Below are 17,628 nucleotides of genomic sequence, written 5' to 3' on the forward strand. Positions count from 1 at the left end.
ATGATTTCATTATTATTTTTTATTGAATATTTTAGTGTCATCACTCATCTCATATTTTGTGTTATTTTCTTAAGAAACACCTTAGATAATTGTATTTTGGTTGGACTAAAGAAATATTTGGAGCACAAGTTAATTATATGTTTGTATGCAAACTTTACCGAAAAAATTTAAAAATCTGAAAAAATCCGAGGTTTATTAGTTTGGTTTGATATATAAATTAAAAAATTCGACACAATGGTTTGGTTTGGTATTTGAAAAACCCGAACCAACCCGAGGTTGAAAAACCCAAAAAAATCCAAATTTTATTAGTTTGGTTTGGTTTGATATTTGAAAAATCCGAACCAACCCGGTCATGTATCGATTTAAATGTCTTACCACTCAAACATATTTTCTAGGATTCTTTATTGGTTGGAAATATTTTCCTTTTCTTCAGAAGGGGTAAAAACAAATGAGTTTCTTACAAAGGTTACTAACCAAATTTTCTAGGATATTTTAAACAAAACGGGAATAAAAATATTTTTTTTAAAAAAAAGAAAAGAAGAAGAAACCAATATGCTGGGAGGAAAGGAAATAAAAGCAATCTTTTGGGAATGCGATGTTTGGTTAAAGGCTCTAGTGGACAAGTTCCTGGTTGTTAATTGGAGTCTAGACATTTTTGCTTTCCCAAGATTTATAAAACTTTCACGGACTTAAATTTCTACTAAGTCTTTCGTGCCACACTTGACAACTCGCTCACAAATTTTTCACGAATCTACAAGCTCAAGTAAGTTTTTTTAAACAATAAATGTTTGAATTAAAGAACGACAAAGATTTGCTTATGAAAGCTTTTGTATTGCTCAAGACTTTGAAAATTTGCTTAATGATTTTACAAATAGATGTCTCTCTATTTAAACTACTTGCTTAGAAACTAATATGCAAATAATAATTATTAAACAAATCCCTACATATTTACAAATTAATCATTTTCTTCTCTACATAACTAGAAGATTTTAAGAACCTTCCATGCAAATCCATAAAATTCTAAAATTCTCCATGGAATTCTTCATACATCTCTAAAATATTCGACTAAGGACTATTCTTCTTTCAATGCAAGTCCGCCACTATGAAGCATGGCCCTAAGTGGCATGATAACGTAACGAATCATCACACTAAACAACAATTTTTTTTTTTTATAAAAGCTACGAACCACTTACTCATTAAAGTGCTATCTTTAGATGCCCTGGCCTGGAATTCTAAACAAAGACTCGTTGGAATCGCTCTACATAGGCCCAAGGGAAAGCACTGCATGGTTCCAAACAAAGTGACGCTTGTATAAGGATAACAAATTCAATGGCAGCCCCACAAATTTAGAGAAGAATGTGTAAATTTTCTTCTCAGTTACATTAATAGTGTGCAAAATTAAAAAGATACTCATAATAACTAAATTTAACCTATGTCATCACATAATTTTTCGACGAAGGATGTGCACCTGCCCTTCACCTAAGGTATCTCCACCCATGATAACGAATACTCCATTAAACATGAGACTACTAGTCAAAACTTACAAATCTTGATATGAAACAACATAACCGAAATCACTTCAATCAGCATCCCACTCGGTTCCTTGGGAGTCTTTTTTCCACTAAAATTCTGTTAATCAAAATTTTGAATTTAGCATAGCATATTCAACAGGCTTCACCACATATTATTCAATGCCAGTTATGTGCTGGTAGAACTGTCCAACAAAGTAAATTGGCAATATCTATGTGTGCCAAAAGAATATGCTCTTTTATTTATGGGAAGAAAAAAAGAAAGAGGAATTATTATCGCATTTGTCTCTAACAGCAGGTTCCCTAAGTTATTTATATGTACAAAAAAGTGAAACTTATATATATATCAGATATAATATGCAGTAACAGGCTTGGCACCACAACATATTTGGAAACCTCACTCCTGTACACAACCAGAGCTTCAATTTTGATCTGCCTCAGTGAAAGACATACCACAACAGTATCGCAAAGAAAGGTATGTATAATCACATGTGCAGAAGATTATTCACAGTAACAGTTACCGAGTGCGTTCTCTGTAAATCCTGCAAATTCAAATTTATCACTTTTAATTGCAATTTTGAAAGAAGCATCGAAACAGGAATGTAAAATCAAAGATAGCTAATGAGTGGTTCATGGATTGAGCAAATTTAAAACTAATTAGTTCATTAAATCATTAGCTACAATTGTTTACTAGTACTATTTTTCAAATGACAGTACATTGCAAAGGCAAACTTAGACCCCTTTTATTTATAACCTTCCGGATGGAAGAGTTAAATATTTAATATTACGAGATATTTTAGCTTCTTTTTTTCCTTTTAGGTTGAGGAGTGGGGGATAGGTGTGGGAGATGGGGAATGAAAATAGCAAGGCAAAATTTTGATTCAAGGAATCTCAACCAAGATGGTCAGTTAATGTACAGTAATATCTATTTTGGGTGTAAATTTGCCACCAGCCGCCCAAATAACAATCCTTCAAAAATGGACTTATTGCTACTTAGCACTAGAACGTAACTTTTACCACCCTCTTTTACTTGATATAAAGGGAAGACGTTAAATGACTATACCATATCAAGGGGAATAATTAGGACGAAGATCAGAAAACTATGAATTTGCTCATTGCCCCTGCCCGTCCCCTACCATTTATCTATGAGAACACCAACCATTCGTTTCGCTTTTTCATCTCCCTCACTTTTTACAATTAATTCTAATTCTACTTGTAGATGCACACACACCCTCCAAGTGCAAGTCCATTTACTGATTTTTGGAGTTAACAGCAAAAGTAAAATGGCTGTAGAGAAACAATAAAGAACATTGTGCCTCTAAAAGTCTAAGTAACCATACCTCAAAAATTATTTCATCAGGTATGTGTGGCAGCACTTCTCTAACAGTTTCAACCATAGTGTGTATGTTTGGAATGTTGTTGTTTGTGGCACGTGAGGTTGTCCTCAAGTGCACCCCTCCAGCACCTCCAACGTGCCTCACAGAACCTGCAGGAGGAATTGCTGAACTGGAAGTACCAGCCTGGGAGGCACGCATAGACCAAAGATTCCAGGCAGCATCTTCCAGAGCAGTTTGTGCATACGTTTCTCCAACAGCTGCAAGATGCCTCATCACTGTCTGAACCCGACCCAAACTCGCTGACCTGATGCCTGTAGATGGACCAGCACCATCTAAACCCAACCAACCTGAATCAACTCCTGAACCCCTGTAGACCAAATGGAAGAGCAAAATTAGTGACCTCTCTATGTTTCTAGATGATGAGGAATTACTGCAAAAGATGACAACAGAAGCAACAGAATATCAAAAGGATGAGAGGGAAAATGGCCCATTTATAGGAGAGTAAAGTCCGTGATACAGATTGAATTTATCAAGGACCTCCTGCGTAAAGTTTCAGAAGTGCAATCATACAAACAATATATAGCAAGCACTGAGAAACCTTGTTATAAAACAAAAGATGTTCCACTCTTTGCACAAACAAGGGGCAAGCATATATTCTTTAAAATAACTATGTCTCAATCACAAAGTAGTTGGGTCAGGTAGACATTCTTTAAATTCTACTATCTTAACTTGTTTCATTCTAACACTCTAAATTAGGGGCTCCCAAATTTTTTTTTGATAATAGTAACTGTGTATTCACACCAAAAAGCCCATCAAGCAAAAGCTGATGGGGTGGGATTTACAACCCCAAAGGGCTTCATCGAGATTAAAAGACTAGATAAGAGGCTTTACAATTGTCCTTTGAAATCAACTAAACTATCTATTTCCCCCACTATATCATGTTTACACCAAAAATACAAAAGACTTATACTCTTCATCTTGATCTTCTGGAAACAGCTTGCTTTTCCTTCAAAACATCTTTCATTTCTCTCTTTCCATAAAGTCCACCAAACACATGCTGGGATACTTCTCCACCAATCTTCTTGTGATCCCCTTCTTCCAACTCCTTCCCAGCTTTTCAACATATCAAAGGAGGTCCTGGGCATTACCCAACTTATCCCAAGTAAACAGAAGAACATGTTCCACAGATTTACAGCTGTTTTGCAATGAATGAACAAGTGACTATTTATCTCTGCCTCTTGCTCACACATAAAACACCTAGAGCAAATCTGAATACCTCTTCTCTGTAGTACTTCGTGTGTTAAACAGGCTCTCCTGACCACCAGCCAGCTGAAACATGAGATTTTGTGTGGTATTTTAACCTTCCAAATCAGTTTCCAAGGCCATTTTGCTGTCATTGTCTGGCTGAAGTTCAAACTCCAATAACATGATTTCACGGTAAAAGACCCCTTGCTATGTAGTTTCCAAATTGGCAAATCAGAACCTACACTTACTCCTGGGAAAGCATTTAGAGTCTGCAGCAAATCAGCTACTCTATTTATTTCCCAATCATTCATGGCCCTCCTAAAAATCAAGTTCCACCCTTGAGGGCTCCATACTTGTGCCACCTTATCCATCTGTTGCAAGCTCAAGATGTATAGATCTGGAAAGGTATTCCTCAGAACCTCTTCCCCAATCCACAATTCATTCCAGAAACTTGTCTTCTCCCCATCCCTAATTCTGTACTTCAGGTTGTTAATGAAAGAGGGCCACAGTCTTCTAATTGTTTTCCACACGGAGCATCCAAAAGTACCAGTCACCTCCTCAGTGGTCCAACTATTCTGGAGCCCATATTTTTGTGAAATGAATCTCCTCCATAGTGCCACATCTTCACAACAGAATCTCCATAACCATTTCTTCAGTAGACTTTCATTCTGTGCACCTAGCTTCTTTATGCCCAGCCCACCCTATTTTTTGTTAAGGATCACCTTATCCCATTTTACTAGATTGTACCCCTTCTTCTCCTTGTTGCCCTGCCATAGGAAAGCTCTTCTAGCCTTGTTGATTTTCTTCTCTATGTTACCTGGTAGAGGGAATAGACTCATCATATAGGTAGGTTGGCTGTCCATGACTGATTTTATAAGAGTCAGCCTGCCACCCAAAGATAGGTACTGGCTTTTCCATCTGCTGAATGTAATTACTTTTGATCGTGTCTAATCTTGTATGATTGCACATCCACAGTAAAATATGCATTTTTAAAACTCATCTAATGGATATGGTAGTCTAAGAGGCTCCATATTCACTTGCATATAACCCTTGCTAGTCTCACAATCATTCTATAGAAATTACCTACATGTCATGTCATTTTAATAATATTTATTACATTTCATCTATCATATCGATTTCCAGGAACGCTGAGGTTACTAGTTACGTGAATTGTCTGCAGTTACACACCACTCCCACCAAATCTTAATATAACCTCATTCTTTATACAGTGGTTAAACTTGCAGTGTATCTTATCAGATTCCAGGGAGATTTTGCACCAGAGAAGTTGTGTTTTCCCTTGCTCTTTTATGAATTATGATTGACTAAAAATTAGGTTGGGGGCTACATAACGAGGGGAGATCCATATATTTCCTGGTGCAGAGGAATCTTCTTCGCAGAATGGCAATGAGCAGGAAGGTGTTCCCTTGGATATGCCATTTATTACATCTGGCAACAGAAGCTACAGGAAACAGATACAATAGCCTGGAGACTTGAAGACCATCTTCACAACTACTTTAGTTCCCAAAAGTACAAGAGTTATTTGGCAGATTATTAGCATTGTGACAGTAAGAGGGGAGAGGAGATCAGTCATTATTGTGCCTGAAGTGGCTCCTAACAAAGGGTGGGGAGATATAGCTATAAAGATTGCCGAAATTTGTAGACAAGGGACCCTTGAATATGGTGGAACAGCAGCCTCCAAGGCAGGGTATTCCATACGTTGAAGCAGCTGCCAAAAACAAATGGCTGGTGAAAGAAAGGAACCTCATGTTAGAACAGCACAAGGAGTGTATCAACTTTTATGAGACATGGGCTTCTCAGGGATAAGGGATGTTCCTACCAGATCTGAACTGAGAAGATGGGTATCAGACAACGGAAATCAGCTTTCAGAGTTCTGATCTAGGACCTTAATGATACACAGTTCCTGTTCGAATTTCTGAATACCAAGATGGATGAACAAGTCATGCTAGGAAGCTGGATGTGGAGCAGGAAACCATCAAGCTGAAGTGATGGTCACCGGAAGCCACTTTCACGAGAGAAGAAAAAATTACAGATTGGTTATGGGTCAGAATCATTGGTCTTCCTTTACACCCTAGGACAAAGGAGACTATGGTAGAAATTGGCAAGAAGTGCAGCGGGTGGATTGAAACAGAAGAGGAGACCACTATAAAGAATCATATGAAATGGGCAAGAATTAAAGTGAAAGGTCCCCCGGAAATAATTCCACGCTCAGTAGAATTGGAGAGAAATGGGTTAATTTTACCCTGCCGATCTGGAGTGAAGGGGCTCTGATGCTAAGTGAGAAGATGAATAACAACGGCGAAACCCTACCTGTTCTATCACATGAGTCTCATGTGTCAAAGAAATTAAGGTTTGGAGAAGATAGGCACGTGGGGGCGGAGAGGCAAATGGATTGCTCAAATGTTCAAAATTTGCTGGTGGGGCACGTGGGGGACTCCTCAAGTACTAAAGCGCTAGATTCACAAGGAAAAGGCCATGAGGGGCCTGGATCCGAGCCCAATAACAATTAAAAAGAAGAGGATAATTGGTCCAGGCCCTCTATTAGTCGTTATTGAAGCTGGCTCTATCTCGTCTTCCACTTATGACACATTAGATGATGAGAAAATGGCGATAAAATTCCAGATGTTGATGACTCTAACAGAGCAGGAGCATTCAACAACTCCAAATGACAATCTGCCGATTCCCAAGCTTCAATTCTTCAGATAAGAAGAACACGGAGGCGGAGGAGGGGGAATTCCAAGAAGAAGGGGAACATGTTATCAGCTCTGATTACACAGGCAGGGGGGCTAATGGTTTAGAGGTGTCCTCAATTGGCAATCAATAATGGCCAATTGAGGAAGCTGTGCCGCTGGAGATGCAGATACAAATAGCATAATCAGATGCCAATTTATGGGTGCATCGAAACATAATGAAGCTGAGCAAGCAATTCGGAGTTATTTTTAAAGGTTGTGAGCGGTTTTTACTCAACTCATGAAGCTAGACAGGAATAGACGAGAAAAGTTAACCGAGACGAGTATATCGGCATCAGCTACTCCAAAATCCAAAGGTTCGAAGGAGGTGAAAAAATTGGAGTTCGGCATCAAATTTAAAGTGAGGGATCAAGGAGCAGGAGGAGAAATAAAATAATTCTCAATGAGAATACATACTATATCATGGAATGTTAGGGGGCTAAACAACTTGGACAAAATGGGGTGACAGTCTCTGATGCAGGAATGGAAAGCAGACATATACTGCTTTCAAGAGACCAAGTTAGAAGTGAATTGTGACTTAATTGTTAACATCTTTGTAGTAACATGTGGAGCTGGAGGCCAGTGGGAGGGGAGGAATTTTGATCATGTACGATAAAGAGGACTTTTGAATATTATAGGAGAGTGGGAATTGGTTGACCCACCTTTATCAGGGGGGCAGTTTCACTTGGGCAAAGGGGGCAAACCAGGAGTGTTTTCCAGAATTGACAAGGGTACCCCTTGTCCCCCTTCTGTTCCTGATAGCTATGGAAGGGTTGGGGCAGATGATTCACTATGCTAAGAGGAATGCCTGGTTGAAGGGCTTCTCTGTGTCTAATAGAGAAAACCAACACTCTGACCATTACAGATTTATTGTATACTGATGACTCTTTAATTTTTTGTGATTCTGAAGCTGAACAATTAAAATATCTGAGACTTATCTTAGTAGTTTTTGAAGCAATATCTGGGCTACATGTGAATTGGAGAAAGAGTTGTCTGTACCCTGTCAATGGGGTTCATAATATTCAGGTTTTAGCTGTTATTGTAGGTGTCAGGTGGAATAATTGCCAACTACATATCTCGGATTACCTCTGGGATCAAAATATAAAGAACAAGATAATTGGAGTGGGGTTTTGGAGAGGTGTGAAAGAAGGCTAGCAACATGAAAGAGTCAATATTTGTCCTTGGGAGGCAGGATGGTTCTGGTGAACTCAGTACTGGATTCTCTTCCAACATATGTCATGTCATTGTTTCCAATAACAGTCAAGGTAAGGGATACAACTGATACTTAAGGAGAAACTTCATATGACAGCGTACATAGATAAGAGGAACACACACTTGGTTAATTGGGAATCTCTCGTTACTTAGCAAGAAGGAAGGGGGCATAGGTTTTAGGAACTTAAAAGCACATAATCAAAGCCTAATCATGAAGTGGTTGTGCAGGTATAGTTCTGAACTTAATCCCTTGTGGAGAATAATCATTGGTGAAAAATATAGCCAGACAGATCAGTGGTGTACAAGTCCAGTCAACACCCCTCATGTGACAGGGATCTGGAAAGCTATCAGACAACTATGGGATTCTTTTCAGATGATACACAAGGGTGGGCAATGGGAGGACTTCATTTTGACATGATAAATGGGTAGGTCATGGGCCACTAAAAGATATATTTCCTGAGTTTTTGTCTATAGCATCACTTCCTGACATCAAACTAGATAGTGCTTGGGGACTGAATGGCTGGAATATCATCTTCAGGAGAGGGTTGAATGATTGGGATCTGGGAAGAATCAATGATCTTTTTGCTACTTGCTTTCATAGGTCTCAAGGAGGAAGAAGATTCTCTTTACTGGAATAGAAACAAGAATGGGATTTATACTGTTAAATCTGCTTATCTTAACCTTTCACAGACAATCCACCCCATTGTGAATTGCCCATGGAAGTGCATTTGGAAGGCTAAAGTTCCTACCAAGGTTGTGAGCTTTTCATGGCTGGTTGCTTGCTAGAGAAGTTTGCCTTACTCAAGAAAGCTTGGCTTCCAGTTATGTTCTAGGTGTGTTTTATGTGGGAAAGCTTTAGAGTCCAACAGCCATCTGTTTATACACTGTCCTTTCACTACTCAATTGTGGATTCTGTTCCTTAACTTGGTGGGGATTAGTTAGACTATGCATGCTAATTCTGCTGATCTGCTAAGAACTTGGAACAATAAGGGGGACACAGTGAGACAGAAAGAGTGGTCAAGGTTGGTCCCTGCTTGCATATGGTGGTCAATACAGAAAGAGAGGAACTCAAGATTTTTGAAGATAAATACAATTCATTGCAAAATGTTAAGATGAATTGTATCCTTTTGATTTATTTTGTGTAAAGAAAGCAATGTAGAGAGTACAGATTCTCTGGTATATATGTTAGGTAGTCTGTAGGTATAATAGATCACTTTGATCTATTCTTCTGCAGTAAAAATGGTTAACACTCCCCCAAGTGTTTCCTTATATATATATTGTTACAATTCTCAAAGAAAAAACTTGCAGTGTATGTATTTTAGTTTATTTCTACTTATCCTAAAACACTTACTGAGGTGCTTCTCCACAACACAAACTTTTGTTCAGCTCTCACTAATTTCGTCAGTTGACAATATAAATTGCTAAAAAGGTTTGTCCTATGGGACCTCATCTTGCATTTATTGGCTAGCTCATCCCTAACTAAAGTAAACAAGTAAAGGCTCAAAGCAAATCCTTGAAGCAATCAGGCAGTTCAGGGAAAATCCTTTATATCAATCATCACCACCGCTTCTCGCACTTGTGAAGGCTCCTTCTTGAATATCCATTATCTCACTTATGTATCTTATATGAATTCATTTCTTCTCGAACGACTTTTCTTGACACTCTTACCAAATATTTTCTATCAGTTATCCTCTTTACACTTCAGAACTTCTACAAAATATTAGATAGAACAGCAACAGGCACAATATAATATTCCACAGCAGATGCTGGTTTAGCTGAAATCAATAGTGGCAAATGGGTAAGAAGCAATCACCGACTATGATACAAGAAAACAGACCTCCAATCACTACTTTCAAGAGGATTGCGCATTTGATTACGGGAAGCTTCATTTTGAAGTGCATGACCAGGAAGATTCAACTGATCAAGTCCCATACTCATCTCACGAGCAAGCAGCTCATCACCCCGAACATCTACGGTTTGAGGATTTACCTCATTCTCGCTTCTTCCTATAAACAACGGCTTCCGGCAAGTGGGACATGAATAATTTTCAGTTAAGCCTTGATCCAACCTGTAATTATTTTGCAATATTTTTATATGAATTTTTCCTAAGATTGCAATTTGCACTACCCAGTAAACATTTCAAGCAACAACTAAGCCATACCAAGATCTCAAGCATGCAAGATGGAAAAGATGATTACAAGATAGTTTTTTCGCCTTTGCCATCGGTTCCTGTCATTTCCAGCATATCAAAGGCTTACATATTCAGAGAAAAAAAGAATCGAATAAAAAGGAAAATGGAATAAGAACAAGGAATCTCAAAGGGGCAGAGAGATACCCTGCAAATGGCACATTCATCATCATAAGTTTGTAGCTCTTCCAAAGTTGCATCAGGAAGTGCACCATGAAGAGTTCCCAATGCTATTCTCAGTTTAATAAACCCTTTGACCCGTTTTACAATGGCACTTAATAAAGCCTGCTCAAAATGAACTAAAGTTTAGTAACAGCGCATGGATATACTAAACATTAGATAGAAGAGGGAAACTGAGGTATTTGAAAAACTATGAGATTACATTAATTCATACAGATAAATATTTACACGGATATTTAGGAAAAGAATTGCATCCACAAGGTGAAATGCCATGCCATGAAGCCACCAAATGTGCACATAATGAGCGAGGGCCATCAACAGAGTCATCATGTCCAGGAGAAAACCCATATTCCGAATAAGAACGCCTTTCCATTCCCCAAATGAGCCTGTAAGAGGTTTTTAGGAATAAGATGAGGATCAGAGATGGTTAAAGACAAAAAGAGAATCATTATTTCTTATTTGAGTAAATATCCTATATATTTCAATACTGCAAGAACAAGGTACAGGGAAGACGATTAAGATGTGTTTTCAACCACAGACTTCGCATGAAACCACCCATAGAACAGAAGCAGAAAGGAAACTCTTTCCACATCCTTTCAACTGGATATACATTCAGACAAGCTCAAGATTAATAAAGGATGCACATATATATCCTTAATGTCTTTTTTACACGCACATATATCCTTCATTAGCAATGATTAGGGAGTATTTGATTAAAAACTTCAAAAAGAAAGATGACTTCTTAAATAATGTAACTTTGTAAAGTTATTGTAAAGATATGACACTTGGGCCTAACTCAACCCCAAAAGCTAGCTCATGAGGGGAGGTTTGTCCAAGTCCATAAAAGGAGACCAAATTTCCATCCCTCTACCGATGTGGGACATCTTAACACTCCCCCACAAACTCAACCCCAAAAACTAGCTCATGAGGGGAGGTTTGTCCAAGTCCATATAAGGAGACCAAATTCTCATCCCTCTGCTGATGAGGGACATCTTAACACTCCCCGCACACCCAGACCTCAACTGGAGCGTGAGCACTTCTAAATGGGGGCCCATTATCGGTGAACAACAAATTGGTATGGGCCTGGCTCTGATACCATGTAAAGATATGGCACCTGGGCCTAACTCAACCCCAAAAACTAGCTCATGAGGGGAGGTTTGTCCAAGTCCATATAAGGAGATCAAATTCCCATCCCTCTACCGATGTGGAACATCTTAACAGTTATATAAGCAGAATATCTCACTACTAATGGAAAAGAGAACGGCAAACAAAAACGAAGAGCATCAACCTCATTAAGGAAAAGATCACACCGCTCGTGAGAACATTTCAAAGAAGGGTCGATAAATCAAACAAAAATCTTGAATGCAGAACATTGATCACAAAATCCACTTCAGTAAGCCACAGTGCATCTCCAATAAATCACCATAACCTCATTACTCAATCAACCAGACCACCTAAAGCAAAATTTACCAGCATAAAACTTACCTGCAGCAGATATGTCAAAGAGCTTGGATATTCTACTATTTGAAATATCATTTGCTGAGTCATGGATATATATGTCAAGCAGCTGAAATCCATGAACAAGAATAGCCTGTAGAGAAGGATTGGCAAACAAAATGCAATCGTCAACATGTTTTTGGAAAGGTCAAAAACATTCAAAAGCATGCGTCAAAGAAAAATAGAAGATATACCCTCCTAATGTACTGTACCTGTAGCGTCTCAAATGCTATGCTAAGAGGCTCAAAGAACAACAACAAAAACAGGGATGAACTTATTGTTTTATATACAATCAGGCACGCCCTCATCCTGCAAGGACCCAAAAAAATCGTAGTTAGAGAAGTCTTCAAAAGACCAGATAATGTGCGTAAAGCACTTGAGATGTCATCCACCAAAAGAAACTGATAATCTGGTTCCCGTACACAGAGTCGAACAACACATCAACTTTGTTTAAATAAATACCTCTTATGATTCTAAAATGGGACCCTTATGGACCATGCCTCCAGGGCTTTGGTCTAGTGGTAAGAGTACAACGATGTGTGGGTTGGGCACATGTCACGGGTTTGAGCCCAGCCCACAGATAAAAGCATGGTATTTAAGAGAACGGTAGAGTAGCAGGCACATTACACACCAAGTTTTGAACTGTGTATCAAAGGTTCTCGAGAATTTCTCAGCTATCAAAAAAGGGGCCTTATGGTCCAAGGTCTCTTATAGTTCGATCATTCACTCAAACAAACCTAATTTTTTTGAATATACACTCCAAACTCTAAAAGAGCAGAAAGGGCTCCAAGGAAATGCCCAAAGATGCAAGACACCACCAATTCCAAGCCTCAAACCAAGGAATGAAGGTTTTGAAAGGGAAGCAGAGAGGGAAATGGATTCTCTCAGGGGCTAGAGTGTAGAAAATCCAACCATTGATGGGCTTAGGGTGGCAATTGGTACACCACTATGACGCGTAACTCTCCATGTTGTAGGTACCCATTACTTTACACGCTGTCTGTAATTCTTGGTCCGATACAAATGATTTCTTTGCCGATTTCATCTTCGCGAGTTAAACAATTGTGGTAGTTCTAACAGCCTTAATGATAAATATAAGAAGAATATTCTAAAATTAAAAAATATTAGTCGCTTAGATTGAATTGCTAATTCTCATTCTTTGTTGTTGATTGTTCTTTCTATAATCACTTCTCGACTAAGTTCTTCTAGTTTTTCATCACTCTATTGTATATATTCAAATAATTTTTCCAAATTATCTAGTTCTAAGATCGTAATTATAGCTAACACATTCTGTGTCTCACTTCTAATTGGATCAATATCAATATTTTTCAAGGTTATAGTTCCTTGAGAAGTATGAATCCAAGAAACAATTTTAATTTGTCAAAATATCAGAGATTCTTGAGCTAACTTATTTACCTTTTCCTGCCACTTCATTTTCTGTAATATCTACGCCACTTTATCGAATCTCGCAACTTGTGCCTCGCCAATCCTCAACTTTTTCATACTGTTCTCACTCTTTTGGATTCAAAGGATCAAAGCATAATGGTTGGTCTCTAGGAAAATATCAGATACTAATCGGAAATTGAATTGGATTTTAATGTAATAAAGTTGAATCAAGAATGAATAATAGTAAGACAAACAAGAAACTGGTTTTTTTTTTTTTGATGACAAGGGAAATCGGCAGCCGCTACCCTTTGGGTGCGCACAGGGTAAAACCCCGCCTCCTATGCAATAGCTCGCAAACCACATAGGAGAGGTAACCCCGCACTAGGCAAGCCGGTGCAACGAGCGCGACCCAGAAGGCAAACCCCTTGTTTTCGCTGGCAAAGGGGTTTTCGAACTCGAGACCTCCAACATGGAAGACCCAAGCCCAAACCACTGGGGCCACCCCAAAAGGGGTTAACAAGAAACTGGTTTTTTTTTGATGACAAGGGAAATCGGCAGCCGCTACCCTTTGGGGGCGCACAGGGTAAAACCCCGCCTCCTATGCAATAGCTCGCAAACCACATAGGAGAGGTAACCCGCACTAGGCAAGCCGGTGCAACGAGCGCGACCCAGAAGGCAAACCCCTTGTTTCGCTGGCAAGGGGTTTCGAACTCGAGACCTCCAACATGGAAGACCCAAGCCCAAACCACTGGGCCACCCCAAAGGGTAACAAGAAACTGGTTTTTCTATCCACCACGTCGTAGAACAATATAAAATATTTAAAACATATTAGAGAAGCCATACACAAAATACTTATACAAGTAGCTCAAGTTGTGTTCTCCTTCATTTTTCTATCCTAACATAGAAACTAGATTACTCACTTTCTCAAATGGAGAATTCTAGCACAACTAGCACAACTAATCTTTTTCTCCTGAGAAGATACCAGTTTTACACTTGTAAGGCAATTCTTCACTTGATGTATATTTCATCTTCTCAGCTTTCATACTAAAAATTAGATTCTGAAATGTGGTTTCTTCTTTTAATAATAGTGAGTCTCTCGACGTTTTCTTTACGTCAAGGATGAATTCTTGATTTAAAATCTTCTTTTAAATGCGTCTTATTTTTACAAAATAATTTTGAATTCCATGTCGTCATCTTCTTTTGATTTTTCTTTCTTTTTAACGCAATGCTGACAGTGATTTAATATTCCTTTGTCTGTATAGAATACTTCGCATAGCTCGTTCAGAGTGACTAGGTGTTCTCCAAGTTGTCCTCTATTTATCTTTTATGATAAGCTTCTCAGATATCTTATATTTGCCATGATAGGTTCATGTTTATACAAATGACCTATTATCACAATTTCCGCAGTTAAGCTGTATGCTCAAAACAACTACTTCTTTTGATGGAATAAGTAGGAACTAGGATCTCATAAACAAACGCATCAAGTAGATGCAAGGATTACAAAAGAAAGAAAATATCAGCCCCCGTGAAGACCAAAAAAAAAAAAAAAGTTATCTAACAGAGATCTAGATCTATGGAACTGATAAATTCTAGGAAAGAATCAATAGTCATTACAGAGGAAAGGTTGACCAAAGTAAAAAGGCTAACCAAGTAGATAGTCTTAACAGTAGAAATGGAAGTTGGGATGCCATCAAAATACCGTTTGTTCCCCTTTGTCCATAAGCACCACAATATACGGGCAGGAACCAATGACCAGATCTCTTTTATGGACTTCCCTACTTTCAAAGAGCTCCAACACACAAAAGCCTCTCTCACTGATTACTACGGTCCTTATCTGGTGGAACAAAAATAGGAACTGTTACTTACAAGCTCAAACTACCTAGCAGTGTAGTCAAAGGCACACTTTAAGTGTGCTTAAGCCCTGAAGCGGGGCTCAAAATGTGTTGAGCGCTTCGCCTCGCTTTATGTGCGCTTCAGTGTCATCCTCAAGGTTCTAAGGCAACCTTTTCCTTGCCAATGAGCCTCTTCTGAAGAGGTGACACTAAACAATTGATATTTCACTTTATCATAAAAAAAAAATTAAATTTCTTTGGTCACATATTTGTCATTCATGTTTATAATTATTAGTCTTGGACTAAAACATATATATTTGTATTTTTTTCTCCCTTTGCACCTTTTTTCATAAAAGCCCACTCTTTATTTGCGCTTTGCGCTTAAAGCCCCCAACGGACCTTAGAGCTTTTTTGCGTTTCGCCTTTGATAACACTGCTACCTAGTATATCTATAATGCATCTTCTGTTCCATGTCTCACTGATCAAGAAGAGGATTGGACCAAATGTCACCCCACAGCAGCAGCTACCCTTGCTGGGAGATGATGGCCAGATGTTAGTTAAGCTCATCGCCGTATTACAAAGGCGCATGGTCAAGGAGAATAATGCACTAGTTAAGGTTTTAATACAGTGGGAGAACCATGCACCTGAAGAGGCCACAAGGGAGGATTGGTCCTTCATTAAGCCCAGTTCCCTGAATCCATAGCTCAGCTCCAAGCCTTCAACAACAACCTTGAGGGCAAGAATGTTTTGAAGGAGGGTAGAATGAAATGACTAAGCATTTGCTAGCTAAACAAGGCATGTGGGTGAGTCATTAGGTACAGGATTAACGGTAATGCGAGCTTCTTCTTTTTTTTTGAGAAAAAGTAATGCGAGCTTATTTAAACGGGAAGCGAAGGTTGAGATAGTTTGGTTTGGGCATGTGATGAGGAGATGAACGGATGCCCAAGTGTGGAGGTGTGAGAGGTTGGTTATGGATGGATTCAGAAGAGGTAGACCAAAGAAGCACTGGGAAGAGGTGATTAGACTAGACCTTAGAGAGGAAGGTGTGAAGGCCATGAATTAGGGTAAAAGGTTAGTAGGTAGGACTGTGTCCATACTAGTAGGTTGGAGTGCTTTGCCTTGTTGCCCTTACCAGTAGTCGTACAACTACTCTTGTACTTTCTTGCTCTTCGATTTCTGTGACTATCTATTATTTCGTGTAGTTTGTTTGTAGTATTATTTTGTTATAGTACTATTATGTTCCTATCTGTTGTTTTGTTGCTATCTATTGTCCATTGTACTTTCATTATTTCTTTTCTAGATTGTTTTTGCCTTGAGCCGGGGGTCAATCGGAAACAGCCTTTCTTCCTCACCTCTGAAGTAGAGGTAAGGTCTACATACACTCTACCCTCGCCAGACCTCACTGTGTGGGACTACACTGGTATGTTGTTGTTGTTGTTGTTACTGGAAATTGACGATTCACATTAAAGAGGAGGGACAGTTGTCATGGCAACATATATAAGCAAATCCTTTCGATGTTGGAAGGATGAAACTGGTATGATCATCTCTCTCGTGCTCTCTGCCCTTTTCTCTCCTAAATCCTTCTTCCTCTTCCCATCTATCTTCTTCCTTTTTCTCATTTCAGGTCTTCTTGTAATTGAATCACAATGGATGTTTCCTAATTGAGGTCCTGAAATTGAGTTTAATCTTTTTCAGGTATGCCAATGTGATTCTCTTGGCATGAGAGTATTGAAGGACTTAGCAAATCTGGAGATGATTCCTATTTTAGTTACTGTTCCATCAGTTTTCATTCTAATTTGAATCATTGTTGGATTGTTTTAGCTGAATACTCATTAAATCTGTTGATGGGAATTGTTAATTCCATTTTGGCTGGCACTGTTTTATTGAGTTGATTGAGTTTGGTTATTTGAGAACATTACAAGAGGTTGTAGAAGGAGCTGCACGACTGAATCAAGTAAGAACTAAGAATATTCCTCCGTATTCTCGAATAAAAGAACCATGTTTTGCTTGAATGAATCTGGGGTGGATACTACAGCTACACCAAAGCTGACAGCAGTCGGCCACAGTAACGAGATAAACCTTGTAATCCAACTCGCTCCATTCGGAGAATATTATTTTTGACTCCCTCAATGAACATTAATATCACAAAAGTCTGGAATAGAACACCCAGGGACATATTCACTATTATCCCAACCAGGTAGCTTAAGTTAAACCAATGTTGTGAAAAGTGAGCCATTCATTGCTTAAAGCGATGAAGCAAAGTTTCTTCTTTTTTTTTTGATAAACCGTGGTGTTCGAGCTAGCTTGTGCGCACCTCGACTAATACCAATAATCAGTTTATTTAATATTTTCTTAAATATTATTTGTATATATACTTTTTTCGGTTTGTTGCTGCTGGACACTACTCAATGGCTAAAATGGCCAGAAAGTGATGGAAAAAAGACAAACTATGATGAAAACAGCAGGAGAATAATTGAA

At 38.7% G+C, this 17,628-nt stretch overlaps 1 protein-coding gene across 1 annotated transcript in view; it reads right to left on the minus strand.

Moving 5' to 3' along the window:
* Positions 1–1,698: 1,698 nt before the first annotated feature.
* LOC102592947 (E3 ubiquitin protein ligase RIN2) overlaps positions 1,699–17,628 on the minus strand; it is a 45,354-nt gene continuing 29,424 nt past the window's right edge. Inside the window, exons 6-13 of the mRNA XM_015313673.1 lie at positions 12,148–12,244; positions 11,924–12,029; positions 10,667–10,824; positions 10,406–10,543; positions 10,232–10,299; positions 9,908–10,138; positions 2,870–3,233; positions 1,699–2,071 (exon numbers count right to left, since the gene is read on the minus strand). Of these exons, the coding sequence (XP_015169159.1) occupies positions 2,015–2,071; positions 2,870–3,233; positions 9,908–10,138; positions 10,232–10,299; positions 10,406–10,543; positions 10,667–10,824; positions 11,924–12,029; positions 12,148–12,244 (1,219 nt within the window). The 3' untranslated portion in view covers positions 1,699–2,014. The remainder of the gene's footprint in view (positions 2,072–2,869; positions 3,234–9,907; positions 10,139–10,231; positions 10,300–10,405; positions 10,544–10,666; positions 10,825–11,923; positions 12,030–12,147; positions 12,245–17,628) is intronic.

Source organism: Solanum tuberosum, unplaced genomic scaffold (genome assembly GCF_000226075.1).
Source record: "Solanum tuberosum cultivar DM 1-3 516 R44 unplaced genomic scaffold, SolTub_3.0 scf00255, whole genome shotgun sequence".
Taxonomy (NCBI): domain Eukaryota; kingdom Viridiplantae; phylum Streptophyta; class Magnoliopsida; order Solanales; family Solanaceae; genus Solanum; species Solanum tuberosum.